At 57.2% G+C, this 15,806-nt stretch overlaps 1 protein-coding gene across 4 annotated transcripts in view; it reads left to right on the top strand.

Annotated features, from left to right (window-relative positions):
* Positions 1–15,806, top strand: part of SZT2 (SZT2 subunit of KICSTOR complex) — a 52,161-nt gene that overhangs the window by 26,937 nt on the left and 9,418 nt on the right. For 3 of the 4 annotated variants that reach the window (XR_009258173.1, XM_058717737.1, XM_058717740.1), the window contains exons 22-61: positions 34–204; positions 371–465; positions 713–836; positions 940–1,104; positions 1,194–1,398; positions 1,685–1,800; positions 1,911–2,157; positions 3,046–3,187; positions 3,349–3,441; positions 3,593–3,671; positions 3,777–4,067; positions 4,220–4,361; positions 4,549–4,656; positions 4,744–4,807; positions 5,030–5,215; positions 5,562–5,729; positions 5,821–5,899; positions 6,034–6,105; positions 6,288–6,489; positions 7,284–7,383; positions 8,064–8,193; positions 9,958–10,110; positions 10,193–10,295; positions 10,385–10,490; positions 10,577–10,688; positions 11,315–11,433; positions 11,538–11,702; positions 11,955–12,039; positions 12,198–12,362; positions 12,451–12,618; positions 12,972–13,117; positions 13,544–13,710; positions 13,838–13,935; positions 14,027–14,159; positions 14,271–14,401; positions 14,505–14,605; positions 14,679–14,855; positions 15,059–15,326; positions 15,408–15,487; positions 15,575–15,700. Coding sequence is in view for 3 of the 4 variants with exons in the window: in XM_058717737.1 (XP_058573720.1) it covers positions 34–204; positions 371–465; positions 713–836; positions 940–1,104; positions 1,194–1,398; positions 1,685–1,800; positions 1,911–2,157; positions 3,046–3,187; positions 3,349–3,441; positions 3,593–3,671; positions 3,777–4,067; positions 4,220–4,361; positions 4,549–4,656; positions 4,744–4,807; positions 5,030–5,215; positions 5,562–5,729; positions 5,821–5,899; positions 6,034–6,105; positions 6,288–6,489; positions 7,284–7,383; positions 8,064–8,193; positions 9,958–10,110; positions 10,193–10,295; positions 10,385–10,490; positions 10,577–10,688; positions 11,315–11,433; positions 11,538–11,702; positions 11,955–12,039; positions 12,198–12,362; positions 12,451–12,618; positions 12,972–13,117; positions 13,544–13,710; positions 13,838–13,935; positions 14,027–14,159; positions 14,271–14,401; positions 14,505–14,605; positions 14,679–14,855; positions 15,059–15,326; positions 15,408–15,487; positions 15,575–15,700 (5,582 nt within the window). In the remaining variant the exon portion in view is untranslated. The remainder of the gene's footprint in view (positions 1–33; positions 205–370; positions 466–712; positions 837–939; positions 1,105–1,193; positions 1,399–1,684; positions 1,801–1,910; positions 2,158–3,045; positions 3,188–3,348; positions 3,442–3,592; positions 3,672–3,776; positions 4,068–4,219; positions 4,362–4,548; positions 4,657–4,743; positions 4,808–5,029; positions 5,216–5,561; positions 5,730–5,820; positions 5,900–6,033; positions 6,106–6,287; positions 6,490–7,283; positions 7,384–8,063; positions 8,194–9,957; positions 10,111–10,192; positions 10,296–10,384; positions 10,491–10,576; positions 10,689–11,314; positions 11,434–11,537; positions 11,703–11,954; positions 12,040–12,197; positions 12,363–12,450; positions 12,619–12,971; positions 13,118–13,543; positions 13,711–13,837; positions 13,936–14,026; positions 14,160–14,270; positions 14,402–14,504; positions 14,606–14,678; positions 14,856–15,058; positions 15,327–15,407; positions 15,488–15,574; positions 15,701–15,806) is intronic. The other variant, XM_058717739.1, reaches the window with a different exon arrangement.

Genomic DNA, 15,806 nt, shown 5'->3' with positions numbered 1-15,806 from the left:
CTCTTGGTGCTGAGCAGAGTGTATGTCGGGCAGAACCAGAGGGTGTCCCTCTCGCCGAGGGGCCCTGTCCCACCAACGACATGGTGCTGTGCCTGCTGCACAGCTGCCTGGGGCAGGAGCTGAGTGACCGGGAGATCCCACTGACCACTGCTGACCAGGCCACCTTCTTGAGTGAGGTGCTGCGGCGGACCTGCCACGGTCCAGGTGAGCTCCTGCCTCTTTCCCGAACAGCACGCCCTGGCCCAGCCCCATTTTCCCACCCCTCAGGGGGGCTTCTGTCTTTGGGTTTTGGTCTCCCCCTCTCTTCACCTCAGAGCCCTGCCTCTCTGCTGGCCCTGCCCTCTTCCACCCACCTCTACCCCCATCGTAGGTCCGGAGGAGTCTCCTGTGGGGGGCCACGGGATCCTAAAGGATCAAGCAGTCAGCAGCGCCCAGGCCGCTGGAGACTCAGCGCTTCCTCCCCTGGTCAGCACTGATTTGTCTCCTTCAGCCCCTTTTCACACTGACCTCCTTCTATTACCACATATTCGTGCCCCCCCTACCCCAGCTTTCTATCACCGGGGATACTGAATGCCTCCTGCCAGTGACAGGGTACTGAGTTCCTCTTTGCCCTGCGTCTTGCACTCTATACCTAAGGCTGCGCTCCAGGGTGGAGGGAGAGAGCAGGGGTTGGGCGGTCCCTTACAGATTGTTCTGATTTTCTGTCTTAAAGGTTATAGGCCCTCCTGAGACTCTCAAGCCTCTCATCTCTACCCATTCCCCTCAGTGGCGCTGCTATGCAAGGCTTGTGACTCCCCAGCATGTGTTTCTGACTTTCCTCCCAGCTACCTTCTCAGGTACCACCCAGTGGCCTTTATCACTGGCCTCAGATACAAACCCCTCTTCTCCGTCACCAGCCCACCAGGCAGCTCTAACTTATGTCTCTCTTTTCGTCTTCAGATGTCCAACATCTGGCTGCCTGTGGCCTGGAGGGACCCTCTCAAGAGGAGACAAAGCCTAAGTTTGGGGATGGGAGCGGGGCCCCCAGCCTGAAAGACCTGGGAGGAACTGGGGTGAGGGCTACAAAGGCCCAGGTTCCCACACTCAGCGTCACTCCAGCTGGAGGTAAGGCCGCTGACTCTGAAGTCAGTTAAGCAGGAGCAGGATTGGGAACAAATAGAAGGCTTGGAGACCATGTGACCCTCTTCCCACAGACACTGCCCAGATCCCAGGAGACCTAAGCCCACCTTTCCGTCGGGACTTACAGGCTTACGCTGGGCGTCAGGCTCCACAGACAGAGGGTGCAGATGGTCCCCGGACCCGGTGTCCTGTTTACATCTATAGCTGTGCCCTGGAAGCACTGAGGGAGCAAATGGTTGGCCTGCAGCCCCCTCAGGCACCCCGAGACCTCATCTTCCGGTGAGTACCCTCAATGTGGACCCCCAACCGTGGCTCCCAGCCAAGGCTCATGACCACAGTCCAGGGCACGGACAGACAGGCTGACCATCAGTGGTCAGAACTCAGTTTCTTAGCCAGGTCCTGCCAGCCCCTTGCTCAGCTTCCTTCAGCAAATCAAGTGAACTTGCTGGGCCATGAACATATTCAGTAGAGGTGCACAGACGCTCCAGTGGAGTGTGGGTAGACGGCGAGTCAGAGATGTCACTAAGGAGACCTGGCCGAGCTCTCTCTTTGCTCCCGTTCCTAGGACTCAGTTCCTCGACCAGCCCTCCCCATCCTCAGTCTGGATGGAGCCCAGGCACAAGGAGGCAGCCAATCATTGTGCCTTGCTACAGGAGCACGCACAGCGATGCTACGTCCGTGGTGAGGAGGGGGCCGCCTGAGGGAGCCTCAGGGAGGAGTGGGGCTTCGCAGGATTACGGGGATGGGAACTGGAGAGGCCATTCCGGTCGTGGCCCCTTCCTGTTCCTCAGGACTGTTCCGGAGTTTGCAGCAAGCACAGAGCGTCACCTCACCGGACTTGCTGATAGCGGTAGATGCCTGCGAGGAGCTACTACAAGAAGTAGACATCACCCCTTTCCTGCTTGCACTGTGCGGCCACATTCGGGTTTTGCCTCAGGCACCCCCAAGCCCTGGGCCTCTTAGCCCTGGGCCTTTCAGCAGCAGCATCGAGGAGGGCCCCGAACCTCGGGAACGAGCTGTCCTGGCTTCTGAGTCCAGGTTAGGATTGTCCCTTAGTGATGTGTCCAGGGTGCACAAAGGTCCTGTAAACAGAGACCTTCCCATCTGGGGGAACGGCCACGCACGATCGTGCCCACACACCAAGGAGGCAGTTGCTTCGTCGCTGGCTTCCTGCTCCCACCCGTTTGGCATAGACCCGAGTCTCCTCCCCGTCTCTTCTGTTCTGGTGTGGAGTATTGAGCTGGGTTAGGAGTAGGGAGTTGCCACTCGCCATCAGTGAAAGTAGAAGCTTGTTCTGAGGATGCTCATACAATAGTAATAATCTCTGGAACTACCTGTGAGTTTCGCAGAGTGTTGCCCTCACTGCTGAGTCCCCAGCTCACCTCGGGCCCAGCAGGTCCCTGAAGGGAGAAAGGCAAGCAGGCAGACGGCTGTGTCTGGCACCTGCCATCCTGCCGTGCCTGCCGCATATTAGCATCGGGGAAGCGGCAGACACAGAGGGAGGAGTGTGCTGATGACACCCAGGTCTGCACTCCAGCCAGTTCCCTGTCTGGAGCCCTAGATCCCCCACCTTTCATGCCCCGAAATCAGTGCATCTTCTTCCCACCAGACCTTGCTTCTCCACCTGTTCTCCTTCCGTGGTGAGTGAGATCACCCTCCACCCAGTGGTCTAAGTCAGAAAACTGGGAGTCACCTGTACTCATTCCTCTGCGTCACAGCAATGTCCGGTCGTTAACAAACACGGAGGTTCGAGCCAAAATAGGTCGGCTTGTTCTCCTCGCCTCTTGCACTGCCCGTGCCATTGTGCTGAGCACGCTTGCTAGAGACAGGTGTGGGCTGCGCCTAGTAGGGAAGCAGCCTCCTCTAGGGCTCGCTGATTCTTAACACCTCCTTAACGCACCCTTCACCCCCTCCCTGACCACTCAGCATAGAGACTGAGGACCTCAGCGAGCCTGAGTTTCAGAGCAGCCGTGTCCCTGGGATTCCAGACCCTAGCCTGGAGATCTCTCTGACAGACGTCTGCCAGCTCCGAGGAGAGGCACATGATGCCCTTCATAGCCTCATCCAGGTGGGACGCTTGGTGAGGGCAGAAGAGGGGTGGGGCCCTGCCTGCACCGGGCGCAGTGTTCTCTCCTGGGGTGGGGGTATGTAGCTGTCTATTCTAAGGTAGGGGATAGTGTTCTGCTGAGGGCTGGCTGACATAACAGCCTCTTTCTAACCCCAAAACAGGAGAAGTTCCTGGAGATCAGTGGTCTCTACTTCCGCACGGTGCCCTCCAATCCCCACTACTTCTTCTATTGCCCTCCATCCAGCAGGCGAGAGGTGAGCGGCTTCCTCCCTTCCTCTCTCGGACCCCCGACCTGTAGCCCAGAGGCCCCACTGGGCCCACCCAGGTCCTCTTGACGCTTGGCTCCCTGGGGTCCAGATGTGGCTCTTGTCCTGCGTTGGATAAAGCTCTCTTTGTTTTGTTCAGGATGAGGGCCCCCGGGACACAGTAGACAGAAAAGTCAGTGACCTGGAGTTTTCGGAGGCTGAACTCCTAGGAGAAGAAGGTGTGTGGACAATGGATAGAGATGAGAAGGCTGCTTAAAGCCAGGATTCAGGGCCCTCCACTGCCAGCCTCTCCCATTAACCACACGACATGCATCCACGTCTAGGAGACACAGCCTGCTGTGTGGTCACTGAGAGTGACCCAGAGCTAGAGGTGGAGTATCGTGAGAGCCGTGAACCAGACCTGGAGCCAGCTGGGCTCGACTCTGCCTCGCTGTCAGATGCGGACACTGTGAACCCTGATGAAGACTCCTTCAGTATCCTGGGGGGTGATTCGCCTACCGGGCCTGAGGGCCTGGTACATGACCTGCCACCTCTCTTCCTGCACCTCACGTGCTCTGTGCGGCTGCGCGGGCAGCACAGCTCGGTACCTGTGTGCAGCCTGCCCACCTGCCTGGGTGAGTTTGGGGTGCCCAAGGGAAGGCCACAGGTCCCAGTACAGCCTGCCTGCCTGTCTGTCTGTGGGTGGACGTAACTCATTAGCACTGAGAACTTGAAGTCTGTGCTTGTCCCCAGGCTCCAGCAACCCCTGACTCTCCCCCTCTCCCAGGCCAGGTCCTTTCCAGTCTGGAGGGCCCCCCCATTGGAGGCCGCGTGCCCCTGAGGGACCTCAGTATTACGCTGGACGTCTTTGTGCTGACATTGCCTCTGGAAGTGGAGCTTCCCCCGACCTCGGACCCTCAGCACCACCGGTGTGGCAGCAAGTCTCGTGGGGGGATCTGGGGCCTTGTTTGGGTAGGGGCCCTTTAAAGGAATCTAGAGGTACTTGAGGGCTCTAGGACCCCTTAGAGAGTCCAAGAAAGGAGTGCTAAGGAAGCCCTAGGAGGAGAGTAGCTGCCGTGGCTGCTGATCTTTGACCTTCGCTTCCACTCTGTTCAGGTCCACATCTGAAAGCAGTGCTTCCTTCCCACGATCCCCGGGGCAGCCATCATCTTTAAGGTCGGATGATGGCCTGGGGCCCCCAATGCCACCCCCAGAAGAAGACAGGTACTTCCCTTTGTCCCGCTCAGAGTTCCTCACTTCCTGTCCGTTTTGTTTTCTGGAAACCAACATCTAAACCTTTCTTCCACTTAGGCACCCTGGACTGTCCAATTTGGCCACACCCCACAGACTGGCTATTGAGACCACCATGAGTGAGGTGAGGGCCTTCCCTCCCCCAGCCTAACTGACAGCCCCTCAGCACTGTAACCGATACTCTCTCCCTCATATGAGTAAGCTAAGGCGCCCCTTTATTCTGGGATCAGAGTAGGGCTGCCCTCGATCTGTGAGGCAGAGTACCTTCTAGTCTGGGAGTGAGGTGATGTGCCAGGCAGCGAGGGAGGTGCCCTTGGCCACTCCCCTGATCGCTCTCTGACTGTAGATCCACTGGTTGCTGGAGGACGAGATGGTAGCGGCCCTCCGAAGAGGGGGCATCCCCCAGAGCCCTACCCTGCACCGTGCAGCTGCCCACATCCATAGCTCTCCTGGACGCTCCACCTGCCTTCGCCAGACCCTGCCACTGAGTTTTGTGTTTGGGCCAGAACGTTCCCTCACACAATTCAAGGAGGTATGCTACCCTCAGAACACCCCCTGGTCATCCTGGGGCCCATTCTTCCCTGGACTCCAGATACGGAAGGAGACTGGCCTCCCTCCAGAACAGCCTCCTCACCACACCGTCCCTCACCCCATGCCTGGGAAGGGTGGGAAGAGACCCGGCTCCCCTCCTTGCCACTAGGCCTGTTGAACCTTAGGCAATTCGCTGAACCTCTGCATACCTCAGCAATGGGGATGCCGGTGTCTGCTTTACCAGATGATTGTGGGGGTCTGCTGAGGAAGCGGGGGGTTGGAGGGGGAGGGCGTGAATAGGGAGGGCTGCTCCTGCCTAAACTGTGACCATGGCTCCTGCTCCCCAGGAGTTCCGCCGCCTTCACCTCCCTGGCCACATTCTTCTTGAGGATCCTGACAGTGGCTTCTTCTTTGTGGCAGTTGGCCAACAGCCAGGAGGGTCCCAAGGGGAGCTCCCTTCAGCAGCCTGGGCTTGGCACAGCCATGAGGACAAGGCCGAAGGTGTCGAAGCGGAGGTGGGCCTTTCCTGGGATGACCTGGGAATGGAAGGGGTGGAGGTGGGTGTGTGGGGCCTATATTCAGTCCTGACTTTCTGCCTAACCTTAGGCCCTGACAGCCAGCCCCCAAGCCCCTGGCTCCCCAGAGGGTTCTGACGGCACGCCCCTCCTCAGCCTGCCACAGGGAGGTAAGAGAAGACTTGGGCAACAAAGTCTGGGGGCTAGGACCAGGGACTTGCAGATCCCTGGCCCTGCCTCCATTTTCAGAGGGTGGTCCTAAACATGATCACTAGACGTTCCAGGATTTTCCTTCTCTTCCCAGGGAGACAGCCTGGGCCTAGCCGGGGGCTGAGCCTTATGTCCAGTCAGGGCAGTGTGGACTCTGACCACCTAGGTAAGCCGGGGCGATGGGCGGAGGCCTCTGAGCTGATAGGAAGCAGACTCAGGGCTGTGCAGCAGAAGGACTGGGCAGGGGGCATCAGAAAGGACTAACATGGAAGGGCCCATCAAGCCTGATATGCTCGGAGGCTCAGATGAGCCAAAGGACGGGGCTGAACTTCGGCACATTTGAAACAGGTTATGATGGTGGCAGCAGTGGCTCAGACAGCGAGGGCCCCAATGAGACCCTGGGGGAGAAGCCTCCCTTCACGTTGCGGACCCCACCTGGGCAGGCACCTCCACAGCCTTCACTCTCAGGCCTCCCTGGGCCCTGCCTGCCTGACTTCTGGCTCATCGTCCGCATACTACAGGATCGTGTAGAAGTGTATGCACATGCGCGGTAAGTAGGGTCCTGTGCCTGACTCTGAGGTTAGCTGCTTTCCCCTGGTCCCACAACACTCCTCTCCGATATCACTCAAAAGTAAAACTTGGGACTGAGGGTTTGTATTCTAAGGCTGGGGGGTCCTGACCCCTTCCCACAGCCTATATATAGCAAAGCAGGTTACTCTTTGCTTTCCTAACAGAGGTAAAAAGCTGGTAGGATTTGGGCTCCTCGTCAAGCATTAAGAGCATCTACAGTTCAGAGCAGCTTCAGAAGTTGATATGGGAATAATAGGTAATATTTCACAAGTGCTTATTATGCAGCAGACAGTGTTCTAAGTGTTCTACCTGGATCAGCTCCTTTCATCTACGAAATAGTCCTCGAAAGTATTATTCTCCTTATGGCATGGATGACAAAACTCAAGCACAGAGAAATTAAATACTTGCCTAAGGTCACAGTAAAGGGCAGAGCCAGAATTCACAGGTAGGCCTCTGGTTAAATATGGCTCTCATCACAGAGTGGAGGGCGTTTGAGAAGGGAAGACTGCCATTCTGATCAAGATTGGAGAATGGAGAAGAGGTGCACCGTGTGAAGGAAGCCTTGGGGTTGGTGTGCTGCCCACATGAGGGCTGGCAAAGCAAGCGTGGAGCCTATGCTGCCATAATTGCTACCGAGAATTCTGTTTCTCCTCTTTCCCACCATTTGCTTCTCTTTGTCCAGTCCTACTCCCTTTTCGTGATTTCTCTTGGCCTCAGCTCTCAAGCCCCCCGCCCCCACCCCAGAAGTGTGTCTGATCCATCCCTCCCCTCTAGGAGCCTGATTCGGGAGGATGGGGGACCAGGCACCGAGTGTCGCCACCTGCAGCAGCTCCTGGTGAGGCGAGTTGGGGAGATCTGCAGGGAGGTCAACCAGGTAAGGGACAGCTGGGGGCAGGGCTCTCTAGGCACGGGACACTGTTCAGATGAGGAAGGAGTTTCCAGGAACTTGACCTTCACAGGCTCTTGATCCATCTTGGCCATTTTCTTTGACACCTGGTTACCGGGGTACTATTACTCCACGGACTCTACAAACTGGGAACGCTCCCTCACTCGTCCCGGTAACGCGGGTTACTCTCCCAGACCCTGACTATGAGCTGTCCCTTCTGGTTGCACTGTGCCAGTGTTAGGGATAGAATAGTGAACTGCACAGGGAAAATTCTCTGGAGCTTGTGTCGAGTGGGGCAGAGAGGCATTGAACAACTGAATTGTATGAATTGTATCCATTACAATTGTGAAGAATTAGGAGAGCAAATGACAGTCTTGGCTTTCTGAAGTGTCAGGGGAAGAGTTGATTTTTAAGCTGAGACCTGAAGGATGGGGAACACGTTCTGGCAAAGAAGAGGGATGAGTTCTAACGGGGGTTCAGAGCCCAGTGACTATGGGGCACATCTCTGACCCCCCACCCCGACCCCCACCCCAGTGATTACTGATGCTCTGCTCACCACTGACCCCCAGTAATAACAGGCATCAGCTCTGGCCTTTGATCACCCCTGACCACCACCACCAATTTATGAGAAATATTTCAGTTCCCTCATACCTGGCTCCTTCTCCCAGCGACTGCTTCTGCAGGACCTCCATGACAGTCACGTGTGTAACTCTCTTCTGGTGGCCGAGAGTGAAGAAGATCTATGGCGCAGCGAGACCCCCTTCCACTCTCGTCAGCGGGCACCGCTGCCCAGCGATGGTGAGACCCCACCCAGGAGCCTCCCTCACGGGCTGCTGCCCTCTCTGTATCCATTCTTGGGTGAAAAGACAAGGGCGGAGGCACCGTGACCTGGTCACCAGTGCCAGGAGAGCAGAGAGGATAGGACAGAAAAGGATTACTGGGTTGGGCTCTTGAAGAGTTCCTCTGTGTTGTCAGTGAAAGTAGTTTCAGCAGGGAGGTGGGACTAGGAACCAGAGAAACAGAAGCGAAGATAATTACACAGCCGGAGCAGAGAATAGCTACTCATTCAAGTGGCGGAGACTAGAGGAAGATGGGAGGCAACGGAGGAACTTGATAGTGAGGTAGAGACTCGCACATTTATATTCCACAGGGAAAGAGCCAGTAGAGAAGGAAAGGTTGAAGGATACAGGAGAAAAGGGACTGTGGAAGGGGCACCGGCTGTGACCTGTCTTCCTGAGGGCGTGCCTCTGCCTGGCCCCACCTTCTTTTCCAAAATGACCATCTTTCCCCTTTGGGTAACAGACAGGGCCGAAGAATGGAGTGAGGGAGTGTGGACTTAAAGGCCAAGTCACAGAGGGGAGAAGGCCAGAGGGGAGGAGGCTAAGGCCAGTAGGAGGATGTGTCTTCCAGTTGGCTGTCCCTCCAGACAGGCAGGTACGAGATCCCTTTGGGATTCCTCAGATTTCTGGTCATGGTTGGGAAACATGGTAATTCTCAAGATGCTAATTGAAGTCTTGACACTTCTGCGGTCTTCTCTTACTCCTGATGACCTCTCACCCCAGCTCAGAGGGGAAACCCACATCATGGCATTCCTTTGCAGTTCTCCCTTCTGGTTTAAAAGTAAAATCAGACCGCGTCTTAATTGTAACATTCTCCACAAGTCTGTGGGCAAATGTCCCTAACAGTCCTGGACACTGCATCTCTCTGCACATCCTGAGATGTGCTCCATATCAAAGCAGAAGTCCCCTAATTAGCGGACTTCCCGGGGAGTTGATGGCATCTTCTACAAATTGAGCATGAGCCAGGACAGCCAAGTGCTTTTGCTTCAAAATGACTTCTAGCAGCCTGAGATGTAAGACCAGTTGGAGCCCAGAGATGGCTGCTCCTCGTTATAGTCTCTCCGTGTGGTTTTCCCGAAGGTCTTAGCAACCAGCATTCCATTTCAAACTCTGCAGCCCCCTGTGTGGCCCGTACACCACTCACACCCGGCAGCAGCTTCTCTGAGAAACCAAATCTCCACCTTGGCCCTACTGGGAGGTTCCGCATCAACCTGGGAACCTGGCAGGGGTCCGACGAGGCACTGGACCATGTCCTTGGGCTCTTGCATTGTGTCTTACCGCCCTAGGGGTTCCCTGGGATAGCTGTCCTCCAGAGCATTTTCCCTGACTCTGCTGTGAGCGTGTGTCTGCACTCACATCCTCTCCGTTCTAACAGGGTTCTTGTTGCCACTCCCTGTGAGCACACAGATGGATTATAACATGTTCTAGTATAACACAGTCAGAGTGTCTTGGCATTATCTTTGTGATTTTCCTGTGCTCTGCCTTACCTGACGCCTCTTCTTAGCTCCTCCTCCACACCTCCCGAGAGCCTCTGTGCTGTCACCTGGCTTCCCAAGAGCATGGTCCTGCCTTGTTGCCCAGAATGACTGTCTTGCCCCTGCGGGCTAATAGACAGGGCCAAGGAGTCCTGGGGAGTGAGGACAAGTAGGCAGTTCATTAGTGTGAAGTAGCAAGGGCAGAGGGCCGTGTCCCGCTTCTGATCCAGTGTCTCCCTTCTCCCCAGATTACGCTGCTGACGAGAGTTGTACACCCCGAGGGTACCTAGCAGCCACCATGCAGTTTGTCCCTGGCCATTTCTCCTGTGATGTTGTGTGGAAGACCGTGATTCGAGTCCATTCGCGCCTGAAAATGGGGCCCAGCATGGGGGTCTCTCGGGGTGTGTGATGGGCATGAGAGGGCAGGTGGAGTGGGAGGGAATGTGGAGAGGGGAGCGTCCTGAGCCCCTGTTACTCGCACAGCCATCCAGGCCCTGCGCTCTGTGCTCAATGCCTTCTCTGTGGTGAACCGGAAGAATATGTTTGTCTATCAGGAACGAGCAACGAAGGCTGTGTACTACCTGAGGTATGTGGGTCCTGGGAAGACAGGGCAAAGCATGGATCAAGGACGGAGGCAGAGGAGGTATGTCTAAAGACTCTGCCTCTCTTTTCCAGACTCCTGGAGACGTCCTGCAGTGAGCGGCCTTGGGAAGGTGACGCCCTGCCCCCCTCCCTAGCTCTGTCCCGAAGCCAGGAGCCCATCTACTCTGAGGAAGCCTCGGCACGTATCACCCCCATATCCTGGTGCCCTGTGCTCCCCTCATACTCTACCCCCTGGAGCCGGGCCCTGACCAAGTTTCCCTGCAGGGTCCTCGTTCTCCCCTGGACATGGCTTCTAGCCGCGGTTCAGATGCTGCTCGTCCTGTGGGCCAGGTGGACAGGCATATCCAGCTGCTCGTGCATGGCGTAGGACAGGCAGGTACGCACTGTGAGGAGGGGGCAGGAGTGTAACCAGATGAGGTTCCGGAATTCTCCAAGACTTCCTTTGGTACCTTCCCACTCTAGCTCATGCCGTGCTCTGGGTTTCCCTCAGGCCAGAGCTGGGTGGGACAGACAGACTCCGGTGATGTTTAGAGGGTAGGCCCTGTAGCTGAATGAAATGCAGCTTGGGGAAGAGAAGCCGTTAAAAGTGATATCAGGTATCTAGCCTGGGTGACTATGTGTAGATGGTGTTCTATTGATAGGTCTGGGGTGAAGGTGATGGGTTCGGTTTGGGATATGTTGAGCATGGGGCATCCAGTAGGTGACTGGGTGTTCCAGCTGATATTTATAGCTGGTTTCACGTGTACCAGGTCTTGGGCTAAGACTGTTACATATGAGGTAGATGTTATTATTTCTCCCATCTTATGGATGAGGACACTGAGGCTTTGAGAGGTGAGACTCACTTGTCCACAGTTACACAGTAAACTAGAACTTGGCAGCGCTAGAAACTAGTGCTCGCTGCCTCCAGTGTGTGGAGGAATGTTCAAGGCTGGGGTTTAAGGGCCGTACTGGGGGTTGCTGGATCCTCGGTCAGTGTCTCCACCTTACCATGGCTGTGTCAAGGTCCCGAGATTACAGATGAGCTGGTACGGGTTCTGCGTCGGCGCCTGGACGAGGCCACACTGGATGTCATCACAGTCATGCTGGTTCGGAACTGCAAGCTGACACCGGCTGACGTGGAGGTCAGCTCCCTCCCAGCCTCCAACATCCCTCCAAGGCTCGGGTATAGGGACCATCTCCGCTGTACCCTCTCTGTGCAGCTCTGACTCCCCTTCCCACTCTGCAGTTCATCCAGCCCCCCGGAAGTCTCCCCTCAGAAGTGCTGCATCTGGCCCTGCCTGCCTCCTGCAGGCCCTGGCTTCCTGCCCTGGCCTGGTACCTGCGGCAGAACTTGCTCATCTTCCTGCACTCTCCCAAGTACACGGACAGCAACAGCCGGAACCACTTCCAGGTGAGGTTTCAGTCCCTCCCGTGCACGGATGCCCCCACTCACCCCCTTGCCGTTGTAACCGTTTTCTACAGGTGTCACGTGCTTACCTTTGCCCGTGGACCTGTATACACCCATGCCTCCCTCACCCCCTGCACCTTTGTTGTCTTCCTGTGCTCCCGGGTGTGCCTGTCTGCCATCCCCCACTGTGGACACCACCCCCTGATGGCTTCTGTCCATCCGCTTAGTCTTAGTGCTCTGTGCTTGTCTCCCCAGCACCCGCTCCCACCGCAGGGCGGCCTCCCCGACTTGGACATCTACTTGTATAACAAGCCTGGCGGACAGGGCACCGGGGGCAAAGGTACAAGGCAGGCCTGTGCCACTGCTGACTGTGGGAAAGCCTTTCTTGTCTTGTGGCTGACAGGGCCTTTTCCAGCCTTGCAGCTCAGGGCGATCCAGAGGGGGCGACAGAATGTCTGGAGGTCTCAGACCTGAGCCTTCCTGTGGATTTCTACCCAGGGGTTGCCTGCATCACTCTAGCCTTCGTGGATGAAGGGGGGAACCCCATCTCACTGGCATCATGGCCCCCCTCCTCTCCGGGGCCCCTAGACCCACTGCAAGAGGAGGAATTTGAGCAGCTGACCCAGGTCACCCGCTGCCCGATCGTGCCAGACAGTTCTTCAGGTGAGGCAGCTTGGTCAGAGGAGGGGGTGTATAGTTAATGCTCTGGGAACAAGAGGCACCCCCAGGTCACCTCCATTCTTTCCTTCAGCTCAGAATGGGGCCCCGCGGCTTCGACTGGATGTGTGGGAGAAGGGGAACATCAGTATCGTACAGCTAGAGGAGAAGCTCCGAGGAGCAGCTCGCCAGGCCCTGGCTGATGGCATTATGGAGCTGCGGCTGCTGCCAGCCTCGCTGTGTACAGAGGACACATCTCCGGGTACGTGGGGTCCAGAGAACACCCCAGGCCCCTGGAAGACAGTGGTAGCTGGTGAGATTGCAAAGATGGGGTCCAGGAAGGCATCACAGAGGCTCCCTCCAAAATACAGATTCATGGTTGTCCTTTACCTTCCCTGCATCAGCAAGGTGACACGCCAGCAAAATGCACACATGCAGTTGGTCACCCACTTAGAGAGGGATATCTGCTCACAAACGTGTGGCTATCAGTTGCACATACTGTCATTCACTAACAAGTAGAGTAAGGGACAAGTCACTCTAGGGGCTTGGGGCTAGGTTGTCGGAAATAGGGATTGACGGTCAGTGACAAGCTTCTGTAATGTCTGATGTCCGCAGGAAGTCTCAGGAGCGGGTCGTTGGAAACCAAGAGCCCTGCAGGCCGAGCTAGCACCTTTCCCCCTGGCCCTGGCCCTGGCCCTGGCCCTGGGGAGCCTGTGACTCCCCCCAGCAAGGCTGGCCGGCGTAGCTTCTGGGATATGCTGGTAATGGGAGGATGGGAAGAAGTGGTGAAGTTGGCATCTACCTTCTTGCCTGGTTCCTAGCCCTCCTACCTTCCCCTGCAGACCTTGCCCCAGATCACCTGTCATATAAACGATCCTGTCGTTAGGGGTTTGCAGAATGTGGCAGGTTCTCTCTGACATAGAGAGCCTCAGCGTATCAAGTGCCTTCGCTTCCCTTTTTCTTACGGGGCCCTCACAGTAGCCTGCAGGATAAGTAGGGCTTTTCCCAACGTGGGTGCCGAAGCTCAGGAAAGCTGAGTAGTCTGCCCAAAGCTCCTAAGTGAGCCTGCAGCAACGCCAGGGCCTGCACCAAGCCCTCCAGGCTCTTGTTACTTTTCCACGATGCCCCCATCCTTCATGCCATCCCCCTTCCCGACGGCTCTTCCTCATTCACTGCCTTGCCCCCAGAGTAAAACAGAATGTGGGGACTTGGGTTCCCCCAAAACAACGGATGACATTGTCCTGGATCGGCCAGAAGACACCCGGGGCCGGAGGCGTCACAAAACTGAAAGTGTTCGGACTCCGGGTGGAACTGAGCGGGCACCGGGCCCGGATTCTGGAGCCCAGAGACAAAGGTTTGTGTGTGTTGTGGTGTCCTGTTGTGTCATGGGAGGGTGTGAAGTCACAGGTGAGTATCGAGTTTGTATAAACACACTCATGTCACATATGGATGTGAGGGTCTCACTCCTACTGTGTCTTCAGACGCCGGACCACACAGCTAGAAGAGGGCGAGGTGGGGACCCTGCAGCCTGTGTTTGCTCGTGTGACTCAGCGCTGGATGGAGTTTATGGTTCAGATCGGTGAGACCTTAGGCCCCCCTCCCCTGTACTCAACCCCATGGCCTGGTCCCCATCCTGCAGCCCCATCATGACTTCTCTGCGCTGGTTCCAGGTTGTGCCTCAGTGTCCAGAAGCTCCACCCACATGGTGTCCCGATTCCTCCTTCCATCTGTCCTTTCTGAGTTCACCGCTCTTGTTACCTCCATGGCTGCAGACACCAGCGTCCGTGTCTTTGAGCAGCATTTGTGAGTTTGGGGTCTCATGGAGGCTGAGCTAGGGCAGGTGGGGGCTAGGCCTGGGAGGTGGTGGCCAGAGAATAGAGCCACGGGTGGTCTGCTTTCTGTCCCTCCCTCCAGGGGTTCAGAGCCTGAGATCTTCAGTCCTTGCTCCCTTGGACAACTGGGCCCAACCCCACGCCCAGCAGCTGAGAGACATCTGCTGCTTCTGGGCAGGAACTTCTTGCAGTGGAGGAGACCAACCCAGCAGGGTGAGGGCATGGCCTAGTGGGGGTGAGTTCAGATAGCTGCGGGGGCAGGGTGGGCTCAAGGGGATCTGCCTCCAGACCCCTATCGAGCCGCTCCCCCATCTAGCCGCCAAGGCCATGCAGCGCTTCGAGCCAGGAGGTGATGGGAGCTCTGGGCGAAGTGCTCCCCGGCAGAGGTTCCTGCTGTTGGAGGTCGTGGACAAGAAGGTAGATGTGGGGCCAGCGGCTGGGTCTGAGAAGGGGTTCGGTGATCTCCCTGACCCTGACCCCTGACTTCCAGCTGCAGCTGCTGACCTACAACTGGGCTCCAGACCTGGGAGCGGCATTGGGCCGAGCGCTGGTTCGCCTCGTGCAGTGGCAGAACTCACGTGCCCATCTCATCTTCTGCCTCCTCAGCCAGAAGCTCGGGCTCTTCCATCATTACGGCCAGTTGGACTTCCCGGTGCGGGATGAAAAGGTGCCCGTTGCTTGGGCCCCCTCCTCTAGTTCTGGTTCCTGAGGGATTAGTTCAAGGAAGTGCCAGTCCGAGAGCAGGGGAGAGGGGACAGACTGAGGGCAGAGGTAGTGGGGAGGGTGAGTCTGAGAAAGGAGGCCACGGGGTGAGCGAGAGGATCTGGGGGCAAAGGCCACGAACCCATTGTGACACTCTGTCTCTCTCAGGAGCCAAACCCATTTCTGCTGCCAACCATGGAAGCAGAGACCCTCATCCGGAGTGCAAGCCCCCCTCTGAGCCGTGAACAGGGCCGGCTGAGTGCATCCTCTCGGGGTGGGGGCCCCCTTCCCCTGGACACATTCCCCTTCGACGAGGCCCTGCGGGATATCACAGCTGCCCGCCCCAGCGCCTCACTCGGTCCTGTGCCCAGACCCCCTGATCCCGTCACCTACCATGGACAACAGTTCCTGGAGATCAAGATGGCCGAGCGCAGAGGTGAGGGCACTGGGCCGGGCAGAATGTGGGAGAGAGAGGGCTGACAGCTCCCGGGCCGTTACCAATGCCTGCAACCCCCAGAGCTGGAGCGCCAGATGAAGATGGAGAACCTGTTCGTGACCTGGCAGCAGCGTTCTGCCCCTGCCAGCATGCCCATCAGTGTGAGTGGCCCAAGCCCGTGCCCTCCGTGAGCATCCTGTGACCCTCTCCTGGCCACCGTTCTGGTATTCACCGCCCCATGTCCCCAGGCTGCGGAGCTGGAGACCCTGAAGCAGTCGTCCCGCCTGGTGCATTACTGTGCAACAGCCCTGCTCTTTGACCCGGCTGCCTGGCTGCACGGGCCCCCAGAGACCTCTGGGCCCCCCGAGGGCCAGGTGAGGCTGGGGACTCCTGGGCTTCTCCCACGGGACCTCCGTTTACCTGCAGTGCCCTCCATTCCTCCCCCACTGTGGCGTGTTTGACGGCGGCTAGAGCCTCCCT

This window comes from Neofelis nebulosa, chromosome 2, assembly GCF_028018385.1.
Source record: "Neofelis nebulosa isolate mNeoNeb1 chromosome 2, mNeoNeb1.pri, whole genome shotgun sequence".
Taxonomy (NCBI): Eukaryota; Metazoa; Chordata; class Mammalia; order Carnivora; family Felidae; genus Neofelis; species Neofelis nebulosa.
The sequence above is the reverse complement of the archived record's forward strand: the minus strand, read 5'-3'. Positions and strand labels throughout refer to the sequence as shown.